Here is a 17,581-nt window from a genome sequence, read left to right as displayed (position 1 = left end):
TGCTTAGTGTTGTGACCAAAACTAAAAATTGTAACTAACTTAACTAAAAAAACCGTAACTAAATTTAGTCGACTAAGTTTTTAGTCTAACTAAAATTAATCGACAAAATTTTTAGTATAATTAAAGTTGACTGACATTTTGTAAAAAGTCGACTGACATTTTTGCGTAACTAATATTAGTCAACTAACTTTGCAGTCTAACTGAATTTAGTCGACTAACTATTTAGTCTAACTAAATTTTGTCGACTAAATTTTTAGTTTGCAAAAAATATATTGTTACTGTTACCCAAAAAATACTTTTTTAAAATCTTGTTATGCGTAAGTTGTGAAGCGGTTTGAGCCCCATGTTTTTAATTTTTATCTGTAGGGCATTTATTTCAAGGTTTGATTTTCAGAGTTTTTTCAGGTTTTTGAAGAAAGGTTTGCGACTTATACACTTGGAATTTCGTAATAAAACTTATCTAATCAGTCCCCCTTTATCATTAAGTACTTGTTTTAAAATTCAATGAAAAGCGGTTCAGATCTGGATATCTTCAATTTCTAATTACAAATTATAAAACACATGTGAAATCAATTTATAAAAAAAAATGGTGCCATATTTTTGAAAGGTGTATTATGTGCAGAAGTATTTTCGGATTTCCTTTATATAATACCTACAATGATTTTTTGAGGTAATAATACCTAATTTATTTCGTTCTACAATCATAAAAGCGCAGATATTTACAGTGAGTACAATAAGATTAAAACAGTTAATCAATTCATATTTTTTATCATTTTTATATTGATTAATTAAATATATATCTTGTTCAACTCTCAATTTTGTTTTTCTTTTAAAAGTTATTATTAAAATGAAAACAACTAATTATGTTTTCGGTATAAAATATCAGCTATTTTTGACGGAGTTGTTCTGCTAACAAACCAATTTTTATTTTATTTAATAAAAGAAAATTTGGCGCAATACTAGGTACAAACAAAACGTTTTTATTACCTAATTGTCACAAATTATATTACATATTTCAAGTTTCTAAAAAAACAATAAATTTTGATTAATGTCTTTAAATTGATTTATTATAATAATTGTCATAATTCATATTATGTTCATATAATTTTATGGTATAGATTATTCAGTTTTTTTTAACACTAAATCTTGTTTTAGTCAACTAATTTAGTTTCGCTGAAAAGTTAGTCGGCTAATTTTAGTAAGACTAAATTCTTAATCGACTAATTTTAGTTAGACTAAAACTAACCTTAACTCCCACCCCTAGTTTTGCTGTAACTAAACCTAACTTTTTAAAGAAAAATATGTATTGCTTTTAAATTGTTTTAACAGTGGAAAAGATAACTGTCATTTGTAACATATCTGTTCGCAATGCAGCATTCTAGATGAATGTGTTGCCGTGATGAATGTGTTTTAATTGTTACTTTGTCCAGTAAAGGATTAACAAATTGCGAACTTGATAGAAGATTTTCTCATGCAACAGTCGGTAATGTTCTACAAAGGTTTGTAAAGACCTATGATCATGCTAGATGATTTGGCTTAGACAGACCACGAGCTACCAACTCCATGGAGGACCGATTTTTATTGCTTCAAACACTGAGAGAACGGTTCACTGCTGTACAAAGTCTCCGAACACAAGGTTCATGGAACTGCTGTTTCTTCGGTGAGGAACTTGCTGAGGTTCATGGAACTGCTGTTAGTCAAGATACCATAAGAAGAAGACTTCGTGCTTTAAATTTGCGACCTCGGGCAGCAGCTATTGGTACCAGATTGTCTATAGACCACCGAAGAAACAGACTAGCTTTTGCAAGGAGTTATATAAACTGGGAAATACATGATTGGGGACAGGTCTTATTTACAGATGAGTAAAGGTTTTGCCTTATAAGTTCTGATCGCTGGCCAAGAGTGAACAGAAGACCAAATGAATGATACTTCACTTGTAACATTTAAGGAACCACTTTATATGAAGGCGACTCAATGATGATATGGGGCCGAATATCTTTAACAGATCGCACAGAGATTTTTGTTTTTTCTGAACGATACACATTTTGTGGTACCTTTTGTACTGTACATTGGAAATGAATTCCTTCTTACGCAGGATAATGCTTGACCACATACGGCACATATTGTTACTATTTTAAGTTTTTAACATAATGTTAATATTGAAGTTTTGGAGTGGCCAGCTTGCATTTCAAATATGAATCCAATAGAGGATCTTTGAGATATGATCGGACGCCGTGTTAGAAGCCAATATCCACCAGCTAACAGCCTAGACGAGCTGCGACAAAGTCTTATCTGCGTGTGGGTAGATATACCTCAAGAAACGATTAGATCTCTAATTGAAAGTATACTGTGGCACTGTCAGGCTGTAATAACATATTTGGTGGCATTGATTACAGTATCACATCTTTAAGGCTTTAAATCAACAAATTAATTAGTTAGTCTAAACGGATATTTTTCCATTTTAGGAGTAAATCTGTAAACAAATCCTTTTTGTTAATTTTTCTCTTACTTGAAGATAAAGCCCTTCCCTCATATTTTAAGCCTTTCCCTCAAATTTTCATTCTAATTTGGGTGAGGATATATGGTAAGCCAGTCCAAAACACAGAATACCTTAACTTTAAGCTAATTTTCTGCAACCTCTGAAGTATTTTTGGAGTCATTATTCTTCTGGAAACTCTGACCTCAAAGGATTTTTGGTTCTACATGTGAGGCATAGGACTTTTTTGTTAAATCGGCATAGTACTTAGACTCCGCAATTTCCTCAATTTGTACTAATGACCCCATCCAATCATGGGAAAAAACAATCCCATGTCATGACACTACTAACTCCATGTTTTCAATTTGGTACCAGGTGTCTTCTCTTTTGATTTTTGAACATCTAATATGCTTACATAGCATCAGGTAAAAACAAATTATCAACACCTTAACAACTCAATTTTACTTGGTTAAGTGTAGTTGTTAAGGTGTTGATAATTTGCAATTTCAACAATTTGCTGTACAGTAAGACAATCATCACTTTTTGACATTCTCTTAAGTTCTTCTCAGTAAATTTTCTTGTTCGAGCGGATCTCGGAATTGTTTTTAATCTTCGTGCTTTTATTTTGATTCATGTATATGCAAGGTATTTGAATACTCCAAAATTACTAGAAGCCTTTTTGAGTCCAATATTGTTAACTAGATTTACTACCGAATTATAAATTTTTATAAATAGAATAATGTGGTTTATAAAAACTAAACTAAAAAAAACTTTTCTTTTAGCTTTAATTTATGTTTTGGCCTTGATATTTTTCTGTGAGTGACTCCTATTGTATTGAGCCAGAAAGTTTGTTGAATTGAATTCCTCCTACTCAGATACTCTTTTCAAATTTTGTTTGTTGTGTTCTTTCGAAAAAATTAATGAAAATCTCTTGTACCAGGTCTTTGGATTATTAAATCAGGAAGTCATAGATTTGTAAACTAAACAAATATCTTCAGCTTTTAAATCATGATGTGAATGCCAGGTATGTTATCTTTAAGAAAATAAAAAACTTCTTCCGATTTCATAAATCAGTTGGAAGTTGAAGACTAGGATTGGAGACAAGTCTTTAAACCATTGCAGCAATTCCATCACATGGTGACTTTTCATCACATGGATCATTTTTCTGATGATTGTACTAACCAGCACAATCATCAGAAAAATAGTGATTTTTTTACAAATATGGCAACATAATTAAATTTGACAGTTTCTAAACTCATCTAACCGGATATGTTGGTAACGTACTTTAACAGGAACGAGCTGATATATACGCATTTATACCCTTATCAGTATTTTGATAGCCTGTTAAATAAGAAAGATCTACCTGCGATTGAAGCCTTCTGCTTTAAGTTGTTAAGTGAGAATATAAGTAATGGAGATTATGAAGATACTAAAAAAGTATTGGAAGCATTTAATGGTAAGAGTTTTATATCGATACTTTAATCTCTACATATGTTCAAACGTTCTGTTGAAAGATATCTATGAGATGTTTAACATTAAGATAACTACAATAGCTTATAACCACTCAGCCTCATGTTCCAGTGCACTATGGACATCTTCTAGATCTAAAGCCTTTATTCACTCCAGAATAAAAATGGTATTGAGTGTTTGACAGATACCAACACGTATTTAGTTTTTAAAAAGAGTTTTAACGGCTGGATTTAAATGATATACAGGGGTTTCGCAAAAGTAAGTAACAAAATGCGTTTAAACTGTAACTTAAACGCTCCTAAAAGCTACATTCAAAATTTTGACGCTAATAACCTGCATGGATAAGTGATGTGAGAATCATTTCCAGATGGGGGCATCGAGTCAATTGAGTCTTAAGTTAATGAAAATGCATCTAAAGATTATATTCTTAACGTTGGCATCAAATATCCTAAGAACCTGCTTGAAAGTCATGGTGGTTATCCTTTAGTGAAAAGAGACCGAAAGTCAAAAGATTGTTAAAATCATTTCAACTAGAACTTGATAGCAAACTTAATTACAATACTTAATTAGCTAAATTCGTTAAATAAAAATATATCATCCACTAACGCAGCTTATAACTTTATAAACTGCGTTATTGGATTATTTTTATAATAAGCTGCGTTATTTTTATAATATATTTTTACATATATGAGTCTAGAAATGCGTGTAACAAAAATCCAATAGGCCATTAGGTTCAATTAAGAGAAACGGATGTAGCCATATATAAACCTCAACACAAAGCTACAGAAAGTTGCAACAACAAAGTTTGAAAGTAGCGTAGTGAAAACTCATAGCATAAAACGAAAACTAAAGATAACTCAGCAGCTACATTGGCCAATCACTTTTAACTTTAAAAAATGTTTACTGCATACTTCAGCCAAAGGGCAATTAGGCGAGAAAGCCAACTCTCTCTCTCACTCAATGTTAGCACTTACTTCGAGCCTCTAAATATCGATGTCAACGCTTGCTGTGCTACGAATCTGTCCTTCAATGGTGGTGCTTACTGCGTCTAGGCAAAATTATCGCTTACGTGATTGTTTTTTAAAAAACTTTATTATAAAAAATCTATACCCATTAATGGCTGTAAAAACTTTTTACAGCCATTAATGGGTATAGATTTTTATTAGTATTTACATCTTCATTAGTATTCTGTCATTATAGGTATAATAAGCTTTTAAGAATTTTTTTAAATTTTCTTTAACAACTTACCTAAAGATTTATTTCAGTTGACGTTCAAATTTTGGATTATTTTCAAAATAAGAGTCAATTTTTTTTTACAATTTTGTTACCAAAAAGTATTGTAAATTGATTTACATATTCGAAAAAAATAGTTTTGGAAAAAAAAAAAAAAGGTATTATTGGAAAGTCACTGAGCATGATGCATCTAGTTTTCACGATGAAATTCGCTCGTTATTAAAATTTTACAACTTTGGTTTAATAAAATAGAATAATTAATGAATGAATCTCATGTAATTAGATTTGAAGTTTAAAAGAGATTATAAAACAATGATCGTCTTGATTAACATGTTGACAAACATCGTCATCTTCAAAGTGAACAGCCATTTTCTTGTCGTCTTATTCTAGTTTATTACATTTTGATTGTAGTTTATTTACAACAACAACAACAACAACAACAACAAAATAAAAAAGGCAGCTACACAAAATACATGTAGTTCATGAAAAACTAAAATAATTTTAGATTTGATATGTCAATGATTACTAATATAGCTTGCAATTATTTCTAAATTTATGACTAAAGAGAGAATTTTTAAATTAGCATTCTAGAAAAAAATGGCTGCATTAGTTCTAGAACTATTTAATTGAACATTAACAACTTCATTGAACATTGATATTGTGCTTTAAGTGATTTTATTTTTTTCTATGTACGCTTCCCTTATTGAAGAAGTAATCTACGACTTTGTTAACATACTGAAGCTTGTTCTGTGCTCTTTGTTTTGTGCTTTTCTTCGAGTTGTACAATACAAACTCATTTTTTTATTAAAATTTCATAAACATTTGAAGATAAGTGTAATGACTACATGTTCTGTAAAATACGAAGTTAAATAAAGTTTTTATTCTTTAAAATACTACCGGTATGATGTTTTAATGTTTTGTTTGACTTAAATTTTTGTGGCGAAAGTTGTAGATAAATTATATTAGGCAAATGAATGGTGTTTGTGGAAAAACATTTGATTCTAACGCCAAAATTTTGAAGCAGGTATTTACGCTTATCTCCGGCAACTATATATACATAATAACTTGCTCGTATCTATGCATCAACTACAACTGTAACCATACTTATGATCTAATACCAAGAGCAACTGCATAGTAAGAGTGGAAATAACAGTTATTAGATATGCATAGTTGTCTTTTATATAAAGGATGCTAATGTTTAATAAAAGAAAAATGATAACATCTAATTGAAGTGTTTCTTGTTAGATTTTTCTATTGGTGAATTATGAAACGATTTAAATAAAAAGTTTTTGAATCATGGCTTCTGCAAGATTACGACGGAGAGCAGTTTCTGAGGACAAATTTTTAACAGTTGAGAAAACAAGAACTATGAAGCCAGCAGACTTCAAAAGTCATCTCAAGGTATTGTTTATGGCTAAAGGTTCATTTATATTTGTTAAACTGATACATAGTTCACAGCAATGTGTTTGTGGGAGAGAGAAAAAAACAAATTAAGAAATTTGCTTAATATCTCAAGGTTCTTTAGCTGTAGTATAAAAAAGATTCTTAAAAATGAAATTATCTTATATGATGTGGTAAAGAATTGTCTTACTGGGTAGTTTTTCAAATATTGTTCAGAATAATACCAAATTAAAGCACCATATTTTTCTTTGTTTAAAAAGTTTAAAGCTTTTTTAAATATAAAAGATTTAAAAAAAATTTTTTAATCAAAGCCTAGTCTAAATATCACATAAACATTTTCTGTAAACACGCATTTTAGCATTGGTAGTGTGTAGTAGTTGGTAAAAAAATTACGGATTTAATTGGTGGGTGTCCCTCTTTTTGTAGTTTGCTGAAATGAATCAGGATGATTTGGTTGAGCTTCTATGTTTGATGGAAGCTGAACTTCAAGCTAAAGATATACTTTTAAAAGCAATACTGGTAAGCAAAATGTCTTAATATAACAAAGAATAGATTTTTCTTTGACAAGTATTTTTTATTAACAAAAAAATTATATTCAAATGATATCCTTTTTTTTTTTTTTTTTTTTTTTTTTTTTTGAAAGCATTAGTAAATAATTTTTTTTTTAACTGTTAGAATGAGCCTTTTGTGAAGTTGAACTTTTTTTAACAAAGCTTTGATTATTTTTTTTCAGATGTTATACTTACCAAAATGTTATCTAAATGATTTCCTTTTTTTTTTAAGGAAAAAAAAAAGTAGATAAATGTAAATATAATCATATATTACATCAAAATTTAAGTTTCCTTCATTTCTCATTCTTTTAAAATTAAATAAATTGCATCTTTTTTACAATTAGTATTATTTTCTAAGGAAAAATTGTTAAGCATAATTTTTTAAATTCTTTAAATAAATTGAATAATTTGAAATTTGTATCTATAGTATAATTGGTTAATTTTTTCAAAAAAGTTTCAAATCTTAGAAATGATTTTCAAATATCCTATTTTTAAACATAAGTATTTGTTATTCACTATTGTTAAATAGAGTTTTTTTAACATTAGTTAATAAAGAAATTCAAGTTTCCTACTATCTTCTCCTAAAATATAATACAAGAATTTACTGTATACTTCAAAAGGAGCACATTTTTTTAGTTTTTTTTTTTTTTTTTTTTTTTTTTTGTGGGTGCTTTGAAGAGTTGTGTGAAGACCCATTTCCATAAAACTATTAGTCATTTCAAGTGGTTGAATTTGTGAAAAATTCCTAAAAGTTGACCTCAATTTTGTTTATTTTGAATTTTCATTTTATGGTTATATATTTTAAAATATTTTTATAGTTGAAGTTTGGCTCATTCAATAGCTCAAATTTGTACAACAAAACTTTCCCTAATACCCACAAGGGCTGCAAGTTTTACTTGCAGATTTTATTATTGATGTTAAGTGTACAAATTTATTCATGGATATCATATTTCTGTATTTTTAATTCTTAGTCTGGTGAAGCTGGTACAGCAATACCTTTGTCTAACTTACTAAATGATTTTGAATGTCAATTAGTTTCTAATGATAAACGCTTGAATGAGGAAGATGAAGAAGTGTGGCTAGGTGAACCATCTGCTCATTTAACTCATGTAGTAGCTTATCATCAGGTGGTAACAGAGCAAATGCAAACTATTGTCAATTCATTACAAAAACAACACAAACAAGTAAGAGTTTATGATATTTTACTCTAAAAAGCATTAAATTTGTTGTTTTTAAAACTGTGAAAATTGTTTTTTTATTACTTTTTATATTAAATGAATTTTTTAAAATTATTTATTATATAAAAAGTGGGGGAAAAACTCATTAAGCCCCTTTTTCAAAAGTCAAATAAAATAATTTAAAATTACTACTTAAAAAGTTTGCACCTGGAGAAACCAATACCTAAGCGCAATAGTTTAAGAGACGCAAAAGTTTTATACTAACTATATATTAATAGTGCACTTATAACGAAACTTTCTGTTAGTATAAACCAAACAACTCATAATTACATGTGTGCTCCTAATTTACGTGTCTATGTAAAAGTTAACACTTAAGTTAATTGCAACCTTTTCTAATATTTTAGAATTAATGATCTATAGCGATCTGAATTTTAAAGTGTAAGTTTTCCATGGTCGATAAATTTAAATTGTTAGTACATTTTAGGTTTGAGAAAAGGAACCATGTTTAATAAAGTTTTTATTCCTGGTTATGAAAAATATGATTTAGATATATTCTTTTAAAGGTGTTCAGTTGCAAACTGAATTTCAATTTCTGTAATTTAAAATTTTTGTAACTTTCTCAAAAATAAAAAAAATTTCAGATGTATTTATTCCATTTTTTAGGCAGAAATTATTTTTCTAAAAAGTCTTGAGTTATAAAACCTGTAATTTCATTACTCAAAACCTAATGATAGAAAATAAATTAAACTAATTAAATAACATGTATTTTATCATGGTTAACATTTAATATTCCATTCTTAAGTAATTCAAGGTTAACAGTACATTAAATAGTTTTTTATGAATGGTCTAGCAATTATTACATCTATATAATTATCACATCTTAACTTGGGTGTGCTAAAAGTATCAGTTATTTTTATTTAGGTCCTAAAGCACCTGTCTGAAGAAAAGCATCGGCATGCTGTTGATCGTGCCCAAGGGGATGATGTGACATACATGCTAGAAAAGGAAAGAGAAAAGCTTCAACACCAAGTAAACAATGCATTTACACAGACAATATTTAGGTTTCAAAGATAATACTAAACTTGCTAAAGTCTGGGTATAGTTTGTTTAAATTCAAAGCAAGTAATTTATACTCCAATCAGAAAATAATTGTTCTGCTATACTTGTTAGAAAAATTTTGATCAAATAATGCATATTTGAATTTTATCAAATAATGCATATTTGAATTTTATCAAATAATGCATATTTGAATCACAAAGTTTTCACTGTCTTTATTATCTATAATATGTATAATATATAAAACTAATTTTTTTTTTTGTTGCAATTACAAGATATATTTGATGACAATATTTTGATTTGATATTTATAGGCTTTACAATGATGTTTAAAATTCTAAAGTTTGTTTAATTGTACTTTTTTTATTTTTCCATGTTTGTTTTGTCTTTAGATAGAAGTTGAGCAAGCAAAGTTTGTGAAGTTAGAAAATGAGCGCAATTCAATTTTAAAAGTTCTTGAAAATGAGAGGCTTGAGCAATATAACACATTTAATAATCTTGTAAATGACTGTAAAGCATTTGCTTTACAGCTAGTGCAGCTAACTCTTAAGTATGAACAATGTCAAAAGGAAATAGAGAAAGAAAAACAAAAAAATAAATTATTAAGTGAACTCATGTTAAAGGAAGCACAGAGGTTTAAAGAAAAACTTAAATCATATGAAGATCAGGTTAATGATTTTCATGTTCTTGAACAGAAAAGACTGGACTTAGAAACAAAGTTAACTGTATCAGAGAAATCATCAAAAGAAACTTTTCGTCTATTGAATGAAGAAAGAGCAAAAAATAATAAATTACAATTCCAGTTAAATCAACTCCGTAAGCGTTTGCCTCCAGAATGGAGTGATGAATGCAGTGATGAAGATATTTTATTGGTTCAAGATCAAATTGAAATACCATTTCGGCAAGCAAAGACCTCTACAATTCAACTCAGCAATAGCTCAGATCATGCCACTGCTGAAGAAAATAAAGTTTTTCCACCTGCAATGCTTTTACAGCATGCAAAATTAGCTGCAGTTAAAAAATCTGATGCTGTTAACAATTCACCTCAGGCTTTAAGGAGAGATATTTTTATTAGTAATATTGATAATAAAATGAAAAGACGATCATTTGAAGATATGGGATCTTTCAATGCTATACATAATACACAGGATACAATAAAAAGAAATTCTTATGAAAGTATACCAAACCAAACATACGATAAAATACAACAAAATAATTTTAAGCAAAAGCACAATTCATATGAAGAAGTAAATGATTTAATATCTAATTCATTAGGACATAGTGTAAGTTTATATGATGATAAAAATAATAGAATATTACCCCCTGCTCCTCCTCGTAGAGTTTCATCGCTAAATGAAAAAACACCAATTGTGAAAGTGCCAGTGCAACTTCAGCCTCGTAAATCAGCTGTCACTTCTCTGACAATGGTACCATCTCGTCCTGCTTCTTCAGGTTAGCTTTACAATTTTCATTCACATTTTTTTTTTGTATTTTAGAAAAATCTTTGTTTTGGTTTTAGTACTAAAGAGTGTTGACTTTTATTTTTATATTTGAGTTTTGAAGTACAGACCCTGAAATGACTTTTTTTGTACATTTTAAAATGTCCACATCAAGTATAAAGTATATCCAATTAACCTATACACTTGGTTCAAAACCATTAGGTATAAAAATGTACTATTAGTGAAATTAGAAAAAAAAATTTGCTTCCCTAATCAAAGGGCAATTGCATAAAACAAAACTACTACCACATTTTTCATTACTTCTGAATCTACCTGACTAGAATACTGGGAATATTTCTTAATAAAATCTGAATGAATATGAAGAATCAATCTAAAATCTGTAAACACATCACTGAACTTACCCTAACATATTAACATTTAACTTGACTTATAATGCTGATATGGTCAGTACATGATGCATGACTAATAGTGAAGTTTAACTTATAAAATGCTGGTTCAATAATGATATATAGTGATAAAACCTTGCTCAATTTATTGATGCAAACATTTTTTAATGTTTTTTACACTTTTCAAATTAAATTTGAGCACTTAAAATAACTTTCCTTTCTTTTAGGCATTGTGCACTCATCCACAAAGTTTTAATTTAAGTAGTGGACACGCAACCATCGCATTTTAAAGTTCAGCTAACCTCCTCCTGTTTAACGCATATAACAAGTTATCTGCATTTAGCAAAGAAAAATAAAATATATGGATCATAATTTAAATTAATTTTAAAATTGTATTTAGTTTTTTATAATTTTTTGTTTGTTTGTTAAAAAGTTTGAAGCAAAGAAAATCATTTTAAAAAAAAAGTAATCCTTTGTTTCATCAAACAGATTAAATTCAGCGCAGATTGTGCTTTTTTGTAAAAATCTTTTCCTTACAAACTTTGTAAACTTTTTGTTTGAAATAGTTTTCAAACCCAATACAAATCACTGATGTTTTCTTCTTTATTTTTTACTTTTCACTCTTACTCTTTTTTGTTGTGAATTTCACTGGGCAGTGAGTTCACTCTTTTTTTTAATTTCTTTTGTTTGGTTATTTAGAAAAAGTTGTATATTTTTAGAGTATATATTTTCATAAACTGGTATAATTATTGCACAAGGAGAATACACTTTTCATCATTAGTTTCATAATGCCTGATGCAGGGTAGTACAAAGTAATTGTCTATAATGTTACACTTTTAGATCATTTAAGGCCAAGAGCCAGAAAAGCTTTTACTGTCAAGCTTTTTTCAATTTTTTAAAACAAATGTAAAATATATTAAAATTATTGTTTTCAAACATGAAAAGTTAGCAACAAAACCTGATTTAAACTTTATGATTAGATTTCCTTTTTTGAATATTTGTAATCAATCTCTTGAGGGCTCACTCTATAATAAGAAAGGTTGCAAAGTCTAGAATTTGATATTTTAAAGTTGAAGTTCTGGTGACTTGCTTTTTATGATTAATTGTGCTAATCTCTTTCTTTTTTCACTTAATAGTTTCTTTTCCTGTGGGTGGGAAATCAACTGTCTATAAAATTCCTAAAACAAACTTTTTGTATTAAATTTTAGATTTATACATAGTTTAATGGTCTTCATCTTAAAGAACCTGTATGTACATGGACTCAGGATAAAAACAAAATCTGGTTTCCAGTGGTGTATAGAGAGCCTAAAATATTTTGTGTCATCAAACTGCCTAAAATCAATAGTAAAAATAGAACGATCCACGTTTATTCAAACATCAAATGAGCAAGATGTCTTGTTTCTTACAGCTATGAAGCACAATTTTTTCCAATTAAAAAAAATTGGAGCTAACATGTGCATTAAATTTCACTTCCTCAGGAAGATAATTTCCTAGGAAATATGCTAAACTAAATTTTGAAAAATGAACTATAGTGCTTTGAGTTCTTAAGTTGTTCAGGCAAATGTCTTTGGCAAGTATTCTTAAAGTTCATTTCTAAATATTCTCAGATTACTAATAGTGTTACCTATAAACTGTTCGTGGTTTTCTTGCGATTTTAGTTTCCTTACAATATTTTTATGATTTTGTAAGGAGAGTGAAATATCAAGCTCAAGTCAAATATCAAATTATTTTTTATTTTGTAAGTTCAAACTTATAAAATAAATTTAAAATTGAATAACAAGTAATGGGATGGAAAAATATTGAAGCGATCAAAGTGTTTTTTTTTTTTTTAAGTTTACTAAAGATATTTTAAAAGGAAGAAAAAATTTTGAGAAATCTTAGAATTCTGGTTCAAAGGTATCCTAGAAAACTGTAATTTTTAAAGAACTTTTAAATTTTACATACAAAAAATATCATAAATTTTAAATATTTAAACTGCTACAAATCAAGGTTTTCTTCTATTTTTATTACTTTTTTCTTTTATAACTAAGAATATTATTGAATTGATAAAATAAATGTTAAAACTTTTTGGTCAGTTCAGTTTTTGTTTAGTTCTAAACCAATGTTGCATTTGTACTGATTTAATGTATTTGTTTTTTTTGTTTTTTTTTTTGTTTTGTTTTTTTTTGTTTGTTTTTTTTTTTTAATAATTTTAAAGTTGCAAATTGACACTTAGATACGAACCATTCTACTAATTGTTTGACTTATAATTTGTGTATCTGTCTTTTCTATTTGTTTATCTATTTTTAATAATCAAATTTTGTGCAAATTTTTTTAGGAAGCACCATTTTTAAAATATTGGTTGAATGTGATTTTGGTTGGAACTTCAACCAAGGTTGATATTCTATTAATTTCTTTTTAAAATAGTTATTGGTTTTCATATACATTTTTTAATTGTTAACATGATATGTAATTTATAAATGTACAGATAACCAAGAAATTTTTTAATCTTTGTATGTGTGTGTGTGTGTGTGTATATATATATATATATATATATATATATATATATATATATATATATATATATATATATATATATATATATATATATATATTTCTTTTTTTGCTTTTGTTAATAATTTGTTTGTCCTCTTTTGTCTTTTAGATGGTGAGTTTTTGGAAACAAATCATTATCTTGACTTTGTCTCACTTATTGATGTTTGCACATCTATATCTTGGGAGGATTTGACTCAAATAATCAATAAAACATTTGAAAAAGAGTGTATTTCCAAATATTATCAGAATAAAGGTATTTACCCTGACTTACTTTATTATTTATGTATCTTTTAAAAATACAAGGTCTTTTTCCATTTACAGCTATGTTTTTTGTTTATGCATAGTTTTTCACATTTTATTTCCCAAATTTAAAAATTCCAGGCTTGACTGTAAAAAGTATTCAGTCATATAAACTTGGTGATGTGGTTTGGAGACTAGAATGTTTACCTCAGGAAGAAAGATTAACAGATGTTCTAACTGTTTTGACACAACAAAGCAATGTCCATTCTGACACAATTCAAATTCAAATGAAAGGTACTAAATTAGAGAGTTTTTATGTCAAAAATGAGATGCACTGATAATAGCTCATTAATGTTACTGGATAACCAAACATAATCCAATAATAATTTCCTGTAATTACATTAAATAAGTCAATAATGAATATTTTCAGTGAATCTTTAATTAAGAAAAATTTCAAAAAGAACTATAATTAATATTATTGCTGTTACTGTTGCTATTATTATTGCTCTGATTATTTTACAAATATAAGTTTCATGTTTTTTTTTTAGGTTCTGCAGAAAAAAATTTTCTCACTTTGGCTTTTACATCAATGATGTCCATACCATCGCTTGAAGAAATTAACAGAATTGTAAGTTCTCTAAACACTACTTCCAAATGAACTTTTTATTTTATATAATTACTGTTGATAAATCTGTTTCTACTTTGGTTTAGATAGCACAAGAAAGTAGATTAATGTTCACTGTCAATGAGATTGTAGAGGGAAGATATTTTGTGGCATGTTTAGCAAATTGGTTCAAGGTAATGTTGCTCAATAGTGTAATTAAAGGCCTCATCAAACTCAGACTTTCAATTCATAGGTTTTGGTTTAAAAGGCACAAATAAAAATTTAGCAAACTTTTTGCTACAATATTAAATGATGATTTCAACTACAAGGATCAATTTCATTTCTGTATTGCCAAATATTGACCATCACTGCTTATATTCCTTTATTTAAGAAAACTGAAGATCAAAAGAACACTTGTACAATTGTGGTTGTTGATGAAGGAGATAATCCACTTGAACTCACCAAAAAATTAGCTAACTGTGGTAACATTTTGTTTATTTACTATCATTAACTATCATTTTTGTCACTTCTTAATTAAATAATATTCTTATAAAATATTTTTGATGCTATTGAAATCTTGTTAATTTTTTTGTTGTTGTTGGCATTTTTAGGAGTCATTCATACTGTTAACAAAAAACCAGTCAATCAAAAATTCATTCTAACTCTTAATATTGACTATATGGATAAAGCTGGTTTTACCACACTCATTTTTGATTGGATGAATTTGGTTCAACCAGGACATATGAGTAGGCGTTTAACATCTCCTTCTGCTGATGATGAATTCTGTTTGCATAAAGATGCAATAGTGTTAGCATATGCTACAAATAGCAAGTAGAATTTAAATTTTTTTACCAAAGTTTTTATTTTTGTTCATTTACTTTTTAAACCTTTTTTTTTTAAAAAAAATTATTCTAAGAAGGCATTGAGACTTTAGCATAGGTCTAAAAATTTGTTTACTACACCTCATAAGGTTGAATTGCAACTGCATCAAGTTAAGTCCTTTCATTCTATTGAATGTTAATTCTTTAGAGTTGTAAGTCCTGGCCAGTGGACTTATCGCTTGTTCAAGTTGATGTCATTACCCTCACTGCTACCTGCTTTGCTTCATAAATGGTTGTGTCAAAAGATTATCCTCTATCCTTCTCATCACATCAGTGAAAAGTATGTTTGTTTGTTTTTCATCTCAAGTTCATTTTTAAGTAAAAGAATTTTTCTTTTTTGCTTTTGATAAATAGTTACGTTCATAAATAGTTATGTTTACTTGTGTTTTGAAACAAATGTTTAATGGAATTTTTAATTGGTACTTCAGATTTTTTACTTCAGATTTGACTCAAAATTTCTTTACAGTGGCATGCTAGAAAAAATTAAATGGTTGACAGATGTTTATCAAAATCTACGCAAAACATTTTACAAAATTGAATTAATTTCTAAGCTCCCAGGTAAATTGATCGCTTTTAATTATGCATAGTTAATAGCGTTAACAATTATGAGATTTGTAGAGGAACACGGCCATATTTTAAGCTACAAGTTCGGTTATTTGTCTCTGTTTACTATTTGTAAGTTTTTTTCACGTCAGTCTTATTCTAAAAACAAAAAGTATAATATTTTTGTGAGGTTTAAAGAAGTATTTAATGATAAGCTGCTATTATTAGAAATAGGAGCAGTAGCAGTAGATTTGACCTGAAATAGCCAAGTTTAAGATTTTATCAAAATAGTTAATAAGATATCCTGCTTTACAATTTTTTCTCTTTGATATTTTGTGTGCCTAAAAAAAGACGTGTTTATCGTTAAAGTGATAAATCGCGTCTTTTTTAGTAAGAGTATGTTTATTATAACAACTTTTGTTGTTGCAGATGTCAGGGTTTATCTGAATGCTCCTTTGGATAATCAAGAACAGTTATTGAAGTAAATGCCAATTTTTCTTTAGTGTATGTTATACCTTATTAGTATGCACAATTCATATATTTTACTTTTTTTATGCTGTAGTTGGCTAAAAGACTTGTGGACTCATAAAATTACACCGTGTGTGGAAGATAGTGTCGTGTATCGATCTACATCTGCAACCGAAAATCAACAAAAAGTTCTTGTTGCTGCAACACTTAAAGCTTTGTTTGAAAAGGCAATTAGACCCGGCTGTCCAATTAATTTTGACATCAAATCTATCTAGTGAGCATTTCTCCAATATGAAAATTCAAACTTAAAAAATTTTTATACTATAAAATGATGCGCTATTAATGCGGATTTAAGGGAGTTTTTTAAAGGATGTTTTAAATATATATCTTTTATAAGGTATTGTCAATTTGCAATAGTAACAACTCAGTTGTTTTTTTCCTGCTGAAGAGTCAACGAATAATTCTTCTCCAATCTCTTTCTTTTTTTTTTTCTTTTTTTTTGCATTCATACTAATTATGTTTTCGATTGCTTAGTTAAGATTTTTTATATTCTCTTAAAATCATCGTTACTTTCGGTTCGGTTATAATCGGTGTTTTTTTTTACCGAAAATCTGCAGCGGTGTTATATATTTTAGTATTATTTATTTTTATACTCGATGTTTTGTACATTTGTATGCTAAAAAATGTGCTTTTTATTAAATAAAGATTTTTAATGTAATTATTCTGATTCCAAGAAATGTAAAACTTTGTTTTACACCATCTTTTTACGATCAAACTTTATACATTTGAAAATAGAGACGCTTGTTGTTTTTCGTGTCAAAAGCTTAATAAAATGAAAAGATTATAAAGTTTTAAAATTTTTCTCTAAATATCTTGCGAAAGATTTAATGAAGTGCAACCAACTATATTTAAAAACAGGAATTTTTTTTTGGTAATTATGTTGCAGTTTATAAAAACTTTATTTTTATAAATTACTACGTACGAAATTCAATAGGATACGGCATATATATATTTACTAATTATTGTTTTTTATCAAATATTTTAACTTCTAACGTATAAAACATTAAGCAACCTTAGTCTAAATTATGTTGGGTTTTAAG

At 27.9% G+C, this 17,581-nt stretch overlaps 1 protein-coding gene across 4 annotated transcripts; it reads left to right on the top strand.

Annotated features, from left to right (window-relative positions):
• Window positions 1-6,055: 6,055 nt before the first annotated feature.
• On the top strand, window positions 6,056-16,949 carry LOC145194942 (uncharacterized). 4 transcript variants are annotated; one of them, XM_090070611.1, is made up of 17 exons: window positions 6,056-6,203; window positions 6,425-6,580; window positions 7,007-7,099; window positions 8,103-8,315; window positions 9,231-9,338; window positions 9,757-10,816; window positions 13,528-13,584; window positions 13,855-13,998; window positions 14,127-14,279; window positions 14,534-14,613; window positions 14,697-14,783; window positions 14,981-15,071; window positions 15,201-15,420; window positions 15,619-15,750; window positions 15,937-16,028; window positions 16,443-16,494; window positions 16,576-16,949. In XM_090070611.1, exons 2-17 carry the CDS (start codon window positions 6,476-6,478, stop codon window positions 16,754-16,756), a joined length of 2,868 nt encoding a protein of 955 aa, XP_089926737.1. In that variant the 5' UTR covers window positions 6,056-6,203; window positions 6,425-6,475; the 3' UTR covers window positions 16,757-16,949. The 4 variants fall into 4 exon arrangements, with proteins under 4 accessions (XP_089926737.1, XP_089926736.1, XP_089926738.1 ...); XM_090070610.1 differs by having other exon boundaries at window positions 15,913-16,028; XM_090070612.1 differs by lacking the exons at window positions 15,937-16,028; window positions 16,443-16,494; window positions 16,576-16,949 and having other exon boundaries at window positions 15,201-15,416.
• The last annotated feature ends 632 nt before the right edge of the window (window positions 16,950-17,581 follow it).

This window comes from Hydra viridissima, unplaced genomic scaffold, assembly GCF_058129835.1.
Source record: "Hydra viridissima isolate aposymbiotic clone 2 unplaced genomic scaffold, HvirCarnegie_v1 scaffold_13, whole genome shotgun sequence".
Lineage (NCBI taxonomy): Eukaryota > Metazoa > Cnidaria > Hydrozoa > Anthoathecata > Hydridae > Hydra > Hydra viridissima.
The sequence above is the reverse complement of the archived record's forward strand: the minus strand, read 5'-3'. Positions and strand labels throughout refer to the sequence as shown.